This window comes from Tachysurus fulvidraco, chromosome 1, assembly GCF_022655615.1.
Source record: "Tachysurus fulvidraco isolate hzauxx_2018 chromosome 1, HZAU_PFXX_2.0, whole genome shotgun sequence".
NCBI classification, from domain to species: Eukaryota; Metazoa; Chordata; class Actinopteri; order Siluriformes; family Bagridae; genus Tachysurus; species Tachysurus fulvidraco.
In genome coordinates this window covers 35,001,140-35,019,723 of record NC_062518.1, presented here as the reverse complement: position 1 = coordinate 35,019,723, position 18,584 = coordinate 35,001,140, and the positions used below count along the sequence as shown (strand labels likewise).

The window sequence follows — 18,584 nt, the reverse complement described above, 5'->3', positions numbered from 1 at the left end:
TACACAGTCTAATTGCTCTTCCCCACTGTGATAGTGTTTGCTGTAGTGGATGATGTAAAATGTGGTTGTACAGGCTTATGGGATGAAGACAGGCCTCAGTAGGGAGTCCTGCAATTCTCAGAACAAAATACTTCCTTCTTAGATTTTTTTAATTTAAAGATTGATCTACATACATCCAGAAACTTTTACAAACAGAATTCCTTCAGAAAGCTAGAATCTTTGATGCTGCATAAACATTTGACATTGTAATGTTGGTGAATGACTCTTAAATTCAAGAGTTATCTGAAGTTGATTTAATGATTTAAATAGAGATGACCTGTCTGCAAGTTTCATGACCTCCATAGAAAAACACTTGTTCCTGGAAGGCCCTAGAGCTTGATGGGTATCATGCATATCTTCATAAACACACAGCATCATCAAGACCAAGCAGCTATCAGAGCTGCTTGTCTGGTAGAAAGTTCTGGAAATGTATCGACCAATTTTAAAATTTTAAAATTCTGTGGACGTTCATGTGGAGTTTCCATGGCATCATCTACCAAAAGGAAAGCTAAGAAGGACATTAGTCAGAAAAACAAGCAATATGCAAAGAGGAACTCTCAAACAGTGCTACCATCACCATGCTGTTCTCAGGATGATGAAGTAAGTATTGGGTTTCCATCAAACATAGTGCTTTGTGCCAAGCAAAAATGGACTCGGCAGACTAGAAAACCTCTTGCCGCAAATTTACTGAATCTCTAACAAGACATTCGGTTGCTTCTTTGACAATTATAGACAAATATGTAATCGTATGTTAACCCCCCATCCCTCAGTTCCCACCCCACCTCAATGACAATACACAGCTAAATATTATGGAGTATTTTATTATATGTGTAGATTTGTGACATAAAAGCACAATAAAAAAAAAGTAGATTTCAGTGGCAGGTTGTAATACCCATCTAAGGCACTGTACACATTCATGTACTGTATCCCACTTCTGCTGTTTAGAACAGTTTAGATGTGCGATAACAGAACGATGAGAGCTAGAATAAGATGAGGCAGTATTTACTGCTGTGAGGATGAACGAGGTGGAACGATGCGGGTGTACAGACAACTTTATCCTGCAGTATGATGAGGTAAACCCATGTTCACTCTGAAGATGTAGATGCTCTCTCAAGTTATTAGCATGTGACTTTACACTAACAGTGGCAATATAAGCAGTAAAACTCAAAACATAAGGCTTTGTAGGTCATGGTACAAAGCCACCAGAGACTAAGAAGTTGGGGATGGAAAAGGGAGAAATAGAAGGAGACAAAGGATTTGATGGGTGTGACCACTTTCTATTGCATCAGTATTGTGCATTGCTTTGCAATATATCCAGCCTTTTAAACAGAAATAATGGTTGTAAAAACACTCAAAGAATTATAACAAAACACACATTAGCTTGATTGTACAATTTAATTATAAAATAGTTCCATAATTACTTAAATTTAGAGCACATGATTTCATATGAGATACATTATCATTGTAACCCATTTAATACTCTGTTTTAATTTTTACTGCATGTCCTGGAGAGGACATTAATATTTTACATCTATTATGTATATAATCTTCCAGTAATGTAGCATTTAGGCAAAATGGGTATGGAAAAGATCTTATGTGAACATGCACATAAAACCTCATTCATTTTCATAATTTAAAATGAATCACATTAACAGGCAATAAATTCATTGATCACTTTCAGGACTAGAGTCATCAACGTGGAAAATATAACTCACATAGCTAGATACAAAATGGCATAGATAAGGTTTTGCTAGATGAATGTGTATGTTTCACACCGATGGCGGAGAGAGAACCTACACTCTAGTTAAGTATTATGTATTATGTAGATAACACACTTTCAAAATAAAGATCTCTTGCTGATTTCTTTGGTTGTTACATCTTTCTTGTACTTGCTGTGGATACGTATAAAATTGCATAAAATGTATTTATAAAATTCAATACCAATTAGCAAAGCATTGTCCTTGTAGACAGCATCATCAGTGCGGGTGGGTTTATGTTTAATCTATGCCCATTAATCTATTCTTGGCCTTTAACCTTTACTCTGTGATCTCCAGGATCAAATCGTCCCCTTCCAGTGTGCTATCGGTCTTGATGTAGACCTTGGCCACGGTTCCAGAGAGCGGCGAGTTCACCACAGTCTCCATCTTCATGGCACTGAGCACACAGAGAGGCTGACCTTTCTCCACCTTCTGACCCTGTTTCACCTTCAGCTCCACCACCTTCCCTGGCATGGGGGCTCCCACCTGACCTTTGACGTCTTTCAAAGCCTTTGGATGGAAGTGCATCTCCTACAGTAAGGTACAAGTTTGGCATTACAGTGATTAGGGGAATAGACTAAACTCAGCACATCATTTCTGTCATATATATGGAATTTGATTTTAATACAATCCCACCACTACACCTATACTTATTTATATATAGAATTGATATATTAAATATATAAGAATATTGAACGAGTTTTTTAGATCCAGCACTCAAAAAAAAAAAGCACAATTACTGTTAATGGTAATTACACCTACAATATGTTACAGATGGTGCATTACAGGTGGTGGACACAGTCTAGTATACTTTTCAAAGGAACATCAATTGCCTGAGACAGAATGCAAGAACTCTCCTGATACCTAAGCTAATATTCTAGCGTTAAGTGTTAACTGTTCAAGTGTTCAGCCCAGGCCTCCAGGGTTAGGAATTGCAGATTTTATACTGTCCGCTTAATTTGTCAAGTCAGGTGTAATGACATGGTGGTTCACGTTACTCAATTAAGTGTGTTCCAGGGAGGCACCTGATCCCGTTTTAAGTATTTAAGCATTATATCATGAGACGTACTGAAATGATTCACAGCTAATAAGTCTACAGGGAGGAGAGTGCCAAATTTACACTTTCTCCTTACATAGAATGGCTGTGAAGATGTACTGGAACTATACTCAATTAATTATGAGGGATAAGCAAACACAAGAGCTGTTAAAACTTCTTTAGATGTTACTCAGTTAAAGAGATTGTAGCAGTGTCATTGGTGCAGTACTCTAGCATTAGACAGTATAGGAAAGACAGATTGGTACTGTATTTTCTCTGTTTTATCAGTAATGACAGACATCTGCTATGTGAGAAATCAAAGTGGCATTTTTGACTTGGTGCTGTGAAAGCTGTAAAGTGAGAACTGGTAATATGACAAATGGTCGAAAAAAGTAAGTTTTTTCACACAAATAAAGAAAGTGAGAAGATGGTGCCTAGCCTCTTGATGATTTTTTAGAAGATGCTTAAAAGATACAGTCTCTCAGTAATGAGCTGCTATTACCAAAAATTGAGCTTCATTATAGTTGTGCTGTTTCTGCAGAATAAAATAAGAGTATATTTCTGATTTTTTTTTGAGAATGAGAATGTGTATATGATAGGTTTGTTGTTGAAGAGTCTCAATATCAAGCTTCATTATGGTTTTGCTATTTTGTTTTTTTTTTTAGAAAAAAATAAGGGTATTTTTGATTTTTAGGAAAATACTTGTGTGTGTTTGATAGGTTCATTGTTAACGAATCAACAGTTTGCTATGTAAACACATTATTACCTTCATCGCCACCATATCTTTGACTAGGAGAGACCGCAGTTGACCGTTCAGCTCAAAAAACACCTCTCTCTGTCCAGCTTTGTTTAGGTCCCCCAAAGCCAAGGCTTTGATATGTAACGTTTTTCCTCTTTCCAACTCAACCTGAGTGACAAACAGAGAGAGAGAGAGAGAGAGAGAGAGAGAGAGAGAGAGAGAGAGAGAGAGAGAGAGAGAGAGAGAATGAAGAAAATCAATAAAAATTCATTTGTTTTAAACCTGACTGAGAAGTGACCTATTTCCACAGCGCTAACTCAGGCTTTTGGCAAGCCCTGAGCCACGTGATTTTGGGCAGTTCATTTAGTACAGCTATTCTGGAAGTTGGATATATATCAGCGAGTGCTTAATATAGATCATGCTAATCTAAAATAACCAGTGATTACTTACATCTTAGCTTTTTCTCTGAGGAAAGAGACATAAGCAGACTGCCGAAATACTTCATGCAGGCAAGGATTATGCAGACTTTCACTGAGGATACTGTAATAACTATCCAAAAATATAAGCAAAGCAAGTGTTTGGAAATTCAATGTCAGATAGTTTAGGGATGCTAACATGTTGTTTTGTCATCAGTGGAGTTTTTGAGGTATGGCAGGCAGCAGAGTGAATTAAAGTTCACTTATATCTCTTTCATCCAATTCTTTCTCTGTCTGATTAGCAACGGTGGTCTGGCCTTTCATCTCCTTTCAGTGTGCACCACATGGCCATGAGCATGTCTGTGCCTGGTAGGTTCTGACCGACAAGTAGGCACGACGTCTGTGCTCTCTGTTACAGCAACTGCAGCATGGATTAATGGGGATTTAGGTGAAAGAAACATTGGCAAGTTACTAAAAGCAAATGTTAAGACTGCTCGATGCCAAACGAACTGCCAAACAAACTGTTTTAGGTGTATCGAGAGTCCTTTATTGAAAGCATTCATGTTGTTTAATCTACATATCTTGAGATTCACTTTGCTAACAAGAGCTTATCCTAACTACCATCACATCCACACACAACACAACACTCCATTTAAACCTGCTCTAGCACAAGGATTGGTTAGACCACTCATTTTGCACTTTTCTCTTCTTGACATTGAATATTAAAATGAGATGAAAGAGGGGGACTGGCTTTTGGCAAGGGCTGAGAAGGTCAAATCCCACCGCACTATTAAATGACTGAACCGGATTTGGCATGGACCTTTGGGAGAGGTGTCCCAAAGTTTTGGGAAAAAAGAGAGAATAGAGAACAGTAAAAATTATATGCCCCAGATACAGGCATCATTTGAGCAGCTATTATAATTTGTGTCAGACACGCTAAGCCAGACATGACAAAAAGGTAAGAGGAGACAGGCAAGGGAGAAATAGAGAGAGAGAGAGAGAGAGAGAGAGAGAGAGAGAGAGAGAGAAGATGGATGATCATTACCTGGAACTCCTCTGCAATTTTTGGTCCATCGAGAAACAGGCGGGTGTTGAGACATTCAACGGGCCCAAAATTGGATCTGAACTCTTTATACTCCTGAAAGACTTTTGGATACATGGCTGCTGACATCACATCTTCAGGAGTGATGTCCTCTCCATGTGCTGTACGTAGATCAGCCTCAAGCTTTTTGAAGTCCATGGGTGGCAGGGATGCACCTGGACGACCCTCTATCCTAGGCAGCGATTTAAGCACCTATGACACACATTGAATAAAAGTTATCTTCCGATGGAAATTACAATTCTTTGAACTCATCAAATCATGACAAGTAGAAATTTGGCTATCTGAAAGGAGTTCCTCTCAGTGGCATGTTCAGGTTTAAAATACTGACAGTGTAATTACTCTTTAATCTTCTCCATCAGCTCTTTGTGTGAGCCATGCTGGAGGCAGAAATCCCTTTACTTTAATAATACATAGTGCATTATGGTGTTTGTATCGGTTTTATAACTTTTAAATGGTTGTGAGACAAAGGCTTTGGCTCAGTCTTCCGAGAAACACATCAATTACACCCAAAACTCAGCCGTCGTTCTTTAATTATTCAAGACGTATAAATAAAATAATTCCAAACTACCAGGAATGAAATGAAGCACAAGAGTGTGGTTGGTTATATGATCCAATCTGAAGAAAATCTCTCAGATACAATAACTTCAGACACACCATTAAAACAAGGCAACACAATGCAAGAGAAGATAAAACAAATAGGGCGGGTGGCAGATCGGCAAATTGTCAAGACCAGGTAGGGTGCCATTGAGGTGGAGAAGTAATTGATCTTGGTTGAGGAAAGCACTTGTTTTAGTTAATTGTAGTTGGCAGAATGACAAGAGTCACATTGACATTCCTTTGTTTTCTTTTTTTTTGTAGCATGACGGTAAAAAAATATAGAGTCTCACAATTAAGAAAATCATTCAAAATAAATACATAGCTATTAAGACAAACAGGTGACACAGATACACACATATCTGTGGAATTAATAATCACAGAGCACATTATTCAAACAAAATATCTGTGGGTTAAAATGGCCAGCCACACGTCCACCATGTCCACCTTCTGATTAATTCTCCTCCTGTTAGCTTGTGCACAATAATAAACCTTAAAACGTCCCAGAATCTACAGCAGGTTTGTTATTCTGTAGCCATGGGACATATTTGCCCTCCATCGTCAGTTGAGCGATGGCTTACATGTTTGGGCAAACAGCAAGCTACCAAAAAAACCCCACCCTCAATGCACTTAAAGAGAAGCACATAAATGATTTTTTCCTCGTCCACTCTGTAGTCATAGATGTGTCATTAGTTTAGCTTCTATCACAAAATCAGTTTTATTTAGAAAATAAAAGCATCTTCCTAGGGGATGATAGAAATGCAGAAGGCAATAGATGGTTAGAAAAACCAGTATGGCTAGAATCATTAGAAGCATTTTTCTCTTTAATGGTGCAGACTTTGGAACCAGGATACACATCTCTTTATGCTATTATCACATCAGCGGTAGAGAACATGCCACTACAGTGATTTTATTTGCTCAAATTTATGAGCGTCAAATGAATTTGGCAGCAAGACGTAAAATCTTTTAGTCTCTTGTTACTATCAACTCACAGGAGAGATGTGTGTGTGTGTGTGTGTGTGTGTGTGTGAGAGAGAGAGAGGAAAAAGGACAAACAAATAAGGGACAGAAATTGTCACTAATGGACATTAGGTACGGTAGGATGTGAGAGGTGCAGGGAGTGTCACTTCACCATTTAAACACCTCTACTGATCTTTCATCCCAACCAATCCATCTATCAGCCCAACGAGGAGATGGATATATTGGATTCTAAGTGGAGACTACCATGATGTGATGGGTCTTGAGAGAGTGGCTCAATTGACCTGTCCAAGATAAATGCTATTCACAAGACTAAAGATGCAGTCACGCCAAGATTTTAACCGATGTGGAGTGAAAATCCGGCTTCTGTGGAGTGATGTCACTTTGGAGGGAATGTAATGACATTTTAGCTATCTGAATTTTTCCAGATTTGCACAACAGAAGGTCCGGTGTGATCGCTCCTGCTACATTGTTCAGTATTATGCCGTTTTTATCCCCTTTGGCTCATGCCACAGAGGTTCAGAAGTTTGAGTATACTTTCTGGTGTTTATTCCTATTCAAATAAAACTTAAAAAAAAACTACTTTAGTGTGAAATTGGCTTAGGGACTGTGGACCAATCAATTATGTTTGTCTTTATTACTATTTAAATTAAACTCTCACAATATTTCTGGATAAAATTGAGTTGTTAGAAATAGGCTCAGGGACTTTGGCCCAATCATTATATGTAAACGATTAGAAGATAACGTTGTAATAGGAACTTTATAGCCACAAATCCTGCATCCTATCTTATGAAGCTTAGTGATAAACTTTGAACAGATTATTAAATAATATATTGGCTATTATTAAATAAATCACTCCGAAAATGACAATGAATGTTAAAATGCTTGTAATAAATGTTTATTTAAGCACTACAGATAGACATAGGTCAGCAAGAGGACACGGGCCATTCCTGACTTGTATATTCAGAGCCAAGAGCTCTGAGTTTAGTTTTTCATTGTGTCTAGTTTTTTATTGGTACTTTGCTGGCAGTTAAAAATGCTGCAAAATTACTGTTTACTACTAGCTACTTCCTATAAGTTCTGGTTTAAATGTAATGCATGCTTTCAAACTCCACCACCGACCGCACATCAGCCCAGATGTCATCTTACTGACAGTATAGTGTTTTTATATAGTTGGAATAATTAACATGCAAGGGAGATAGATGATCTTTTCAGACTACACATAAATAAATAAAAGAAAATAACGATATCTTTAAAAAAGTGGTAGCAAGAAACACTACACCTCTTAAGTGAAATGAAGGTTAATGACTTTCTGACCTTATGTTTAGTTATAAAAAAAACATAATAAAGGAGAATAAAAAACTAAAGCAACTAAAAAGATTAATAAAATAAAAGAATTATTCTTATAATTTTTGTTTAAACGAAGATCACACATTCCTCTTCGTCTCAAGAATTCCTCTACTAATGTGTTTCTATTAGTCTGAAATAATGCACATAACAAATACATAACTAGGTAGTTCTAGAAATTTGTCAGCTACCATTCTTTAGATTGGTATGTTAAATATCCAGGCAACAAAAAAGTAGGACACTAGACTATTTTTTGTAAATATTTTACAAATAAGTTGTTATCATGATATAAGTATACCGTATGGTTCTGGAGTACGTACTTACTGTATTTTATCGCATAGATTTTTTACATTTAAATTACAGCAAAATGTTTCAGGCTCAGCATAATTTATATTCTGCACAGATTCCAATGTATTCATTTAAACACGAGAAGCAACTCACTTCTTAACATATAATTGCTCTATAAAGGCACATAAGAGCAAGTGCTCTAACAAAGCCTCGGCTCCTCACTCTTCCCAAACAACTGCCCTCGATTACATGACCCTCACCTTTAAATAGTGATTAGTGCTGTCAGACTGCTGAACCCGAATAACAAATTAACATAAACGTCTACATAAAACCTGGACATTTCTAGTTATATTAAAATCAACATTATTCACTGCATAACAAACTATGCATCCCAATACGCCTATGACCTGTCTTATATAGTACACAAGAGTGGAATAAGTGTATACCAAATCATATGATGTTGAAATGAGTTTCCCAAAGGTACTTGGATACAAAGTGTGGATCTGTGAACACTTTTTCAGCTAATATGTCACAGTATTGGAGTTTTGTGACCGTTTACTTCCCTGAACTCAACCTGCAAACATGGGGGACGAGCGTAACGTCTGTGATGCTTCTTCAGTATTTTTGCCAGAATATTTTAGAGAGGTGTAAATGAAATATGGACAAATAAATCAAGAGAACGGTAAATTAAATGACATAGTATACATAACATAAGGAATGATTAATGAATGACAGCTAAAATGCAATGAGGAGTTTGTTTATGAGGACTGTGTGCGTAACTAGGCAACAACGTCCTCTTCTGTTGCATGTTATGTTCATATCTCTTTTGCTACACACCCAAGAGTAAGTCCTTTTTCTGTACACAAAGGGTAGATACTTTTAGTGCATAGCAGAATTAGGTGAATTGAGATGCATCATGAATCACAGCTTCGTTAATTGCTCTGGTGACTTTTTACACTGACCTTCTGCTGGTCGTCTTTCAGTATGACCATTTAGTAAATAGCTTTCATTGCGTGTGTGTTTTTTCTTGATTTATTTCTACATTAGATATTAGGGGACAATAATTACTCGATGACCCAATTAATAATTGTGAAGTGTCATGAGAAAGTCCAGCATATGAAACTCGCCTACCAGTGCTGTTAGTCAGTGCACATGGAAGAACATTCTAAATTAGATACCAGTTGCATGAACCCTGATTGAAATGCTGATTTCCACATTGATTTAATTTAGCATAAAATCCATTTATTATCAGAATTTCTGGCTCCCATGTTCTGTACTGAGGCCAGAGGAGATGATTGTCATTTTTTAAAGCCTTCTTCTGCTGTGAGGCAAATTGTAATTGCACTGAATATTTGAATCCCCTATACTTCTGCAAATATCTGAGCAGAACAGATGGCTACTGTGAAGAATCTTGCTAGATGAAGTGAGTGGAAATATTGCAAATCAAATTTTCCATCCTTATTCTGTACTCCTTAACCTACACATTTAAGGAAACCTGGATTTTTTCCCATGGAACTCAGAGGACAAAGCATGGGACACTCTGAACAGGGTGCTAACCCATTGCAGAGCACAGACACGATGAAAAATTTTAAAGATGAAAATCAGCCTGCAGAACATTTGGGAGCAAACCAGTGTACCAGAGGAAACATCCAAGCCATACACACAAGGGATGGAGGCAGGAATCGAACCCCAGCCCTGCAGGTGTGAGGCAAACGTGATAATAACCATCAATATAGATATACAGGCATTTTAGGGTGCTTTTGCATGTACAGCATTTAGTTACTTTAGTCATACCATGGTATAATTTCTTTCTTTTTGTATGGTTTGTTTGAGCAGGTGAGAACAGCACTTGCGCTCAGGTGTGAACCAGAAGAAGCGGTCTGAGTCAGTCTGTGTGAGTGAGGTGAGTGAGGTCCAGTTCCAAAACAAACCCTAACGTACTTCGATTGCTGTGAATCGACCCTGAATTGACTAAACCACAGAAAGCGGGTAAGTTTGAAATGCAAGCAACATTTATTATAGATGTAAGCTTCTAAACAGACCACAAACTGAGCCAAGAACAGAGCGGCAGAAATATGATGTGTTCTGAATATCTTGAAGCAAAGACCAACAATGCTGGATATACTACACAACATGTTGTGGTTATACTAGATATACTGGATATACTACACAACATTTATTCCTCTCCTGTAGTTCTGGTGAATGAGACAAAAAAATAAAAGTAAAAGCATTTTAACCCCTGTCCCTTCCTACACACTCCTTCGGTGTGTCTTTTGTACTGCGTGAAACCAAAAAGGATACAAAGGTACCAATTTATCTCCGATTCTGATTCAGCAAACAAATTAATAGGTGTGAAATCACTTTTAAATGTTTAAACAAATGTCCATTCATGCGTGCTGATTTATGCTTTTTCCTTTGACAGTATCACTGTGTTCATTGTGTGAAACAAAATACAGTACAGATCCGCACTAGTCAGCAAGCTGGGAGTAGTTAAAAATCCCCAAAGGAGGAGTTGAGGCCTAGTTCTGAAATAAAGCCATTATTAGAGCTGTGCTGTATTTTTTTTATGTCTGCAAACCTCTTCAAAGCTCACACAGCTAAAAGAGATGCTGGGTCTGTAAGAGCACACACTCTGGCCTGAACCTCAGCACATTTATTTCTCCTCCTCCTGAGCCTACTCTACTCGAGCTAGCCATTAGCAAATTCAGTTACGCTAATGCTGTTGAGAAACATACATAAAATATGCCGATTAGTGCATGGTGAGCCTCTCTGTGGACTGCCTTGGAAGGTTTTAGTAGCTTTTTTTCTCACAGTAGAGGAATGATACACAAAAGAGTGCTCACTAATGTTATTAGTCACACAAGATGCAGTTCATAGATGCCTCCCACATATCCCAGTCACCCCTCGTTAATTTGATGGCTTTTGTGCCTATTTGCGAGAAGAGAGTTGCGTGTCGATGTGGGTGCACGCAGTGAGAGTGGATGCAGAAGAGCAGAAGATGGCAGGTTTGGTTTGAACTGGAGCAGAAACTGCTGTGTTCATTTGGAGTGTTGCCTGGTTTGTAAAAATGGTCAATAGTGTGTTTTTGAATAGAACTGCCTCTCTTCAGTCTGATTTTCTCAGTTCTAAGGTTTGAGAAAAGAGGCTTTTATATGCTACTTGACATAATCCACTATAATACACAAGCAAAAAATGCTAAATCCGTTAAGCTTGTGTTTCTAAATAGGACGTGTGAAAGACAATTTAATGCTAGAAATGTACCGATGACTAATAATTGAGGAATGATGATAAACACTGACACTTAAATAGGCTGAGAATTTGGGTTACTTGTGTGTGTCTCGTATAGGAAGGCTGATCAGTGCTGTTTCAGTGGCTCACAGCAGGCTGGATCTGTCTATCCCATTTAAACTGGATCAGCCAATTCCCAGTTATAGGACACTTGAGCTCCCAGGCCCCATTCCAAATATCTCTAGTGCACCACATGGGCACTAGTTAGAGCTCTCAGCCAAAAAAACACTCTCCAACATGTTTTTATATGCTCTCACACAAACACATATACATACACATACATGCATAATATCTTGGCCTGTGGTGAAGTTTGTTTGAGGCAGTATAGCCTAGAGATGATCTTCTTTTACTTTAGGCTTTTCCCCTTTGGGGTCGCCACAGAGAATAATCTGTTTCCACCTACAGTAACTCTATCCTCAGCATCCTCTACTCTCACAAAAATGAAGTTCTTTCAACACATCCATACAGTATATCTCCTCTTGGGCCTTCCTCCTGACCTCTTACCTGGCAACTCCATCTCCAACATCCTTCTACTAATATAACCATCTCCCTCCTCTGCACATGTCCACACCATCTTAATCTATCCTCTCTGACCTTGTCCCCAAAACAGCCAACCTGAGCTGTCCCTCTGATGTGCTCGTTCCTAATCCTGTCCATCCTCGTCACTCCTAAAGAGAACCTCAACATCCTCATCCCTGCTACCTCCATCTCTGCCTCGTGTATTTTCCTCACTGCTACAGTCTCTAACCCATACACCATAGCTGGACTCACTACTGTCTTGTACACCTTTGATTCTTGGTGACACTCTTCTGTCACACACTCCTGACACTTTCCTGCACCCACTCCAACCCTCCTGCACTCACCTCTCACCTCATTTCCACACTCCCTTTCGCACTGGATGGTTGACCCCAAACATTTAAACTCCTGCACTTTCTTGACCTGACAATGTCATCCGCGAACATCATTGTCCACGACGATTCCTGTCTGACCTCATCCTTCATCCTGTTCCTCACCATAGCAAAAAAGAAGGGACTCAAAGCTGACTTCTCTTCCACTCCTGACATCCTCATACAGTACCATAGCTCTTCTCTCTGCACCCTGTAATAACTTTCTCTAAATCCACAAAGACGCAGTGCAGCTCCTTCTGACCATCACTGTACTTCTCTATTAACATTCTCAGAGCAAAAATTGCATCAGTAGTGCTCTTTCTGGGCATGAAGCCATATTGCTGCTCACATATATCCACTTCCTTTCTTAGCCTAGCTTCAACTACTTTCTCATAGCTTCATTGCATGGCTCATCAACTTTATACCTCTTTACATCACACTTGTTCTTAAAGATCAGCATTAGAACACGTCTTCTCCATTCCTCAGGCTTCTCCTCACTCTCTAAAATCCTGTTGAACAATCTAGATAGAAACTAGACTGCTGTCTCTCCTAGGCACTTCCACACCTCCACAGGTATGCCATCTGGACTGGCTGGCTTTCCACTATCGATTATCCTCGGAGTCTTTCTTCATTCTTTCAAATATTTGCTCTTTCCTGCTCTACAATATTCCTTATTCATCAGCTCCTCAAAAAATTCCTCCCATCCTCTCCACACCTCGCCTGTGAGCACCTTTCCATCTCTATCTTTATTCACCCTTATCTGTTGCACATCCTTCCCATCTCTGTCTCGCAAATCTGTAAAAGTCTTTCTCGCCTTCCCTTGTGTCTAACCTGGCATACAACTCATTTATGCTTTCTGTTTGGCTGTTGCCACGTCCCTCTTCACTCTGCGCTACGATTCCTTGTAATCCTATCTATTTTCTTTGGTACTTTCATACTCTCTGTTTACTTCTGCTGTAGTTTCCCAGTCATCCTTAAGCTCTTTCTGACCACTCAAGACAAGTCTGTCTCAGCTTCTGTCTGAATTCCACACAGCATTCTTCCTTTTTCAATTTCCACCACTTGGTCTTATGTTCTATCTTTCCCCTTCTCTTCTTCCTGACCACCAGAGACATCTTACACATCTCATTCGATGCTGCCTGGCTACACTCTCTCCTAACACCACCTTGCAGTCACTAATCTTTCTCAGATTGCCTCGTCTACTTAGAATGTATTCTACCTGCGTACTACTACCTCCTTTCTTATATGTAACTCTATGTTCCTCTCTCTTCTGTAAATAAGTGGAACCTACAGCCATTTTCATCTGCTTAGCAAAGTCCACCACCATCTGTCCTTAACACTAAATCGGCCTATCACCTCCTCATCACATCTGATCCCCTCAACAACATGTCCGTTAAAGTCTGCTCCAATCACTACTCTCTCCCACCTGGGAATGGTCTCCATCACCTTATCTAACTCTCTCCTTCTCTTCTAACTCACAGCCTACATGTGAAGTATAACCACTGACAACATTCAACATCACCCCTTCAAGTTCTAACTTCAAACTGATTACCCTGTCTGACACTCTTTTCACCTCTAAAACATTCCTCGCAAACTCATCCTTCAGGATCACTCCTACCCCATTTCTCTTCCTGTCAACACCGTAATAAAAGAGTTTGTATCCCCCTCCAATACTACGTACTTTGCTCCCCTTCCACCTTTCTTTTCTCCATCATGTCTGCCAGCTCTCTACCTTTATTTATCATTGTACCAACGTTAAGAATCCCTATACTCAGACCTATACTCCTGCTTTTCTTCTTCTCTCTCTGCCTATGAACCCTTCTCCCTCCGTTCCTTCCTCAACCAACAGTATCCTGATTACTGCTGGCACCCTGTAGGCCAACAGCACCAGTGGCGGTCGTTGGAATTCACACTGATGACTTGCATGTTTAAATATGGAAGGTTTTACACCAGATGCCCTTCCTGAGGCAACCCTTTCTATTTACACGGGCTTGGGACCTGCACAGAAGTCTCTGGCTCGCAATCCCTGTGGCTAAATGAACCAAGAGCTGGTCTAATGGAAATAAAAAACAGTGCTAAAAGTACATCTCCATTTCAGAAGAATCAACCGCTGAAATCACTAGTGCAATGAACCATGGGACATGTCTTTTTCAGCCATCAAAAGCCCAAAAGATGCTATAATGCTTTATATAGAATGCACAAAACCACCTTCTATAACAGCATGAGTATATTCCAATAAAATTAGACTATAAATCTATTAGTACTAGTACACACAACCACTAACTCACTAACCTGTTGACAGATTTACTACAAGGAAAATTATTTACTCTTGTGGAAAACTGTGCATCATAAAATGAATCCCGTCTTAGTCAATTTCAAATAAAAAGCTGATCACTAATCCCTACTGGCAGGGGCAGCAGTGTTATAAAATCAGGAACACAACGTTCTTAATGATCCAGAAACAATGTCATTTCCAGGACCTTATTTATGCACCTAGTTTTTATATTTGCAATAGAAATTCCTCATCTATCTTTCTATCAATATTCCTGCCACCATCTCCTCTACCTCCATCTCTCCTAGAACTAAAGTGCTCACTTGAATGGTGAACAGGTTTTCATTAATCTTTGTGTCCCTCTCTTCTCCATCTCTCTCTCTCTCTCTCTCTCTCTCTCTCTCTCTCTCTCTCTCTCTCTCTCTCTCTCTCTCTCTCTCTCTCTCTCTCTCTCTCTCTCCATCTCTCTCACAGCAGTATGCTAAATGTGCATGTCACCCTTTGAAGGCCAGTATAGTGTTCCCTGCAGGGCCTTGTATGGAAATGCTGCCATCGCTGACAAACACTGTTTGATTTTTTTTATTTTTGGGCTCCAGGGTGTTATGGCCCTCAGGGATACAGAGTGTGTATTTGAGCCAAAGTTGGATAGAGAGAAATCGGAGAGTTTTAAAGCGACTATCCCTCTGCAAGAAAAAGGAACATTGTCAGTATGACAGCAAAACCCTCAAAACTCTCCCGCATGACTTGATAACTTAGTTCCTTTGTAGTGTTTATATGCTGGAAATGTCAGTTGTTTATCACCGGAAAGATTTTATTAACCAGCACAGCACAGCACTCACCAGGAAGAAGAACAAGTCCAGTAAAAGGCAAAGGCAGATGAGAAGATTTTTACAAAATAACACAGTTCTCTCTTTTTCAAACACCCATGCACACAAACAGACTGCACTTATCTAGAGTGATTCAGTGTCTAGTTAAAGGACAGAGATGTTGCTTCCTTCTAAACTACTCACACAAGGTCTGGAGGGATGATAATTTTCACCACACTGTGGTACAATTAACTGTACTTAACTGGTGGTTTATTAAATACTAGAAATGTGTACTTAATATACGGTCAACTTGGTGTACTAAATCTGTTTAGGAGGCTACATTAAAGAGGATATTCTGTACAAAGGCATAAATTAAAGTCGCTGTTTGTATGTTTAGAGAAAGCCTTTAAAGGTTTTCCATTAGCATTTACACAAGTTAGTAATTTATATAGTAAGTCAGAAAAAGTTTCCAAGAACCATTAAATCCTATTCTTTTGGACCAGATATTCTGGTACAATATTCTTTAACAATGACTTGAGGAATAATTTTTCTAATTGTATAATTTTTCTATTGAAAACTTCATTTTTTTTTTTCTGGCCCAGAATGAAGCTCCACTCTTCAGCCTGTACAAAACAGTTCTGCCCATGGCATATGCAGCTTGAACAGGGTGGGGCTGGAGGATGAGGCTGAAATGCAGTTGCAACTGATCTCAGAGGCAACAGATGGCTCAAAACATTACATACTGCTGCTTTAATTTGTAATTTCATACAAGGAAAATAGTTTCCCATCTGAGGGACCATTAGATCTAACTTTGGGACAAGTAAGTAAATACATTGTCCCACTGATTGAATTTGTTGTTTAAAACAGAAATGAAAAACAAACAAACAAACAAACAAACAAACAAACAAACAAACAAAAAAAGATAATGTATAACCATTAATTGCTCAGATTGTATAATCTCTGGCTAAAGGCTCAGTTTCCCTCATAGTACATTTGGAGATTTATTTGTAAAACCTTTTTTAGGTAGAAAATATCATTGTTGTAAGTATGGCATTAAATACATATTTCTCTAATGTCAGTTAAAGACAGAGACCAGCTTGTTTTTGCAGATAGGAGGATTTGCTACACAGTATATACTGCACACTTCACTGATATAAAGTAAGAGAAGGCCTGATTAAAATTCTCTTTCTCTCTCTATATCACAATGCCACTCAAAACAGAGAGGGGGAAAAAAACCCAGAGAAATGCTCAGTTTCCTCTTTAAAAAATTAATTAACCGTGTAGCATCTTGACAATAATGAAGTGACAAAATTAAAGCTCAAACGCTAATTGAGGGTTTTAAACAAATCTGCTTGACAAAAAAATCAGGTGGCTATTGTAATGTAATGCTGTTATGGTCTAGTTAACCTTCCTGAGATGTACTGACTGAGTGCGTGAGTAAATCGTACATGGATTTAAAATGATGACAGATAAAACACAGCCTCTGGCTTATTTGAGAAAGAGAAAGGGAATTGAAACAGTTATTCAATTCAGGCACGGAGTTTGTCTATTCTCACTGTAGCTTTACTCCCTAGCAAAATCTGTGTTTTTTTTTTACTAATTCTCCATGGCATATGAAGTAATTAAAGGTGTACAGTGAGGAGTTTACTGCTCGGTCAGTGAATGTGAGTGTGTGTGTGCTCACGCCTTGTTGCACATTCATGGCCTTGTACCTTTGACCTGAACGGCTCTGGGAAGCCTCCGTGAGGAATGCCGATGTGTCCCTGCAGAAACTCCACCACAGACAGAGGGAAGGAGAGTTCATCTGCCCGCTCTTCTACCTCGGCCCTGGAGAGCGAGTTTTGAACCATGAATTGTGCCAAGTCTCCCACAATCTTTGACGATGGAGTCACCTGTAAAGATAAAGACTGATAAAGTTCCAGTGGTGATGGACATAATTCCCAAGGGTTGTTGAACAAGCAATAGCAAACATAGAGGAAAAAGAAAAAATGATTTCGGAAGAGCAAAGAGAAAACAGTACAGACCGACGATAGGGAGCAGGTGGGTGGTTGACAAATGGACGAGTAAGAGACAGTGTGTGTGTGTGTGTGTGTCTGTGTCTGTGTCTGTGTGTGTGTGGGAATGCTGGATAGAAACAAAACTTTAAATGTCAAGGCTTCTTTCATTCATACGAAAGCCTTTGTATTTCAGCCAAGTGGGCAGGGATGTCTCATTTAGTAAATGAGTTTATTTTTGTTTCCCTTCCTTGAATCCTTTCCCTTAGGGAAGGGTAAGCAAACAAGCAAGTTTCAAACTCAATTCAAACTCCTTTTTCACTACTAGTTTTAATGCCACCGAGTTCATGAAAACTGAGCACATGGAAGTTCCACTTACAGTCAGTTCTGAATCTAACAGACTTGCCTCAGATTTGTCATGACAATTAGGCTATATTGTTATAACACAATTAAATCTACTTAGCTAGAACAACAGCTCCGGTTATTAGCTAGCTTAATCATTAGGCTCATTTCTCCCAGTTGGCTAGAAAATCCTTGACCACATAAAGGCATGAAAGACGCCATGCTGGAAATAAATCTCACCACCCCAACAGTGACCTCTTAAAGTAATGAATTCTATTACTTTTAAGCAATTTATACAGACTTAATCATTTTCAGCTCCATAATATTTAACCTTTATGTTCTGTCCTCTATTTAGCATGGATATACTTCTCATGGGTTCATCTTAGCATTGGGCAGTGCAGACAGAACACAGTATTAAATATGACCACCATTTGGTGTATGAAAACAGATATATGTCTCTTTTCTTCTCAAATCAAATTGACCTGGATATAACCTGTATTATAGAAATATGAAAGGAAGCTTAGCAGAGGTTCTTAAATGTACTGTACATTTAAACCAAACACAACAAGTATCTTGTGGGAAAAAAACAACATTTTAAAGGTTGAATCAACAATGTTGATATCAAGGTACAGGAATAAAACTATGAAGCCAACTGAGTAATTTAATCATCTATCCAATGAATCTGTTCCAAGAGACAAT

The 18,584-nt window shown here is 38.8% G+C and overlaps 1 protein-coding gene across 2 annotated transcripts in view; it reads right to left on the bottom strand.

Moving 5' to 3' along the window:
• Nucleotides 1-1,420: 1,420 nt before the first annotated feature.
• The window catches only part of pcxb (pyruvate carboxylase b), a 221,442-nt gene continuing 204,278 nt past the window's right edge, over nt 1,421-18,584 (bottom strand). For both annotated transcript variants that reach the window (XM_047810480.1, XM_047810476.1), the window contains 4 exons: nt 17,262-17,441; nt 5,033-5,281; nt 3,599-3,739; nt 1,421-2,327 (listed from right to left, as the gene is read on the bottom strand). In XM_047810480.1, coding sequence (XP_047666436.1) covers nt 2,076-2,327; nt 3,599-3,739; nt 5,033-5,281; nt 17,262-17,441 — 822 coding nt within the window. In that variant the 3' untranslated portion in view covers nt 1,421-2,075. The remainder of the gene's footprint in view (nt 2,328-3,598; nt 3,740-5,032; nt 5,282-17,261; nt 17,442-18,584) is intronic.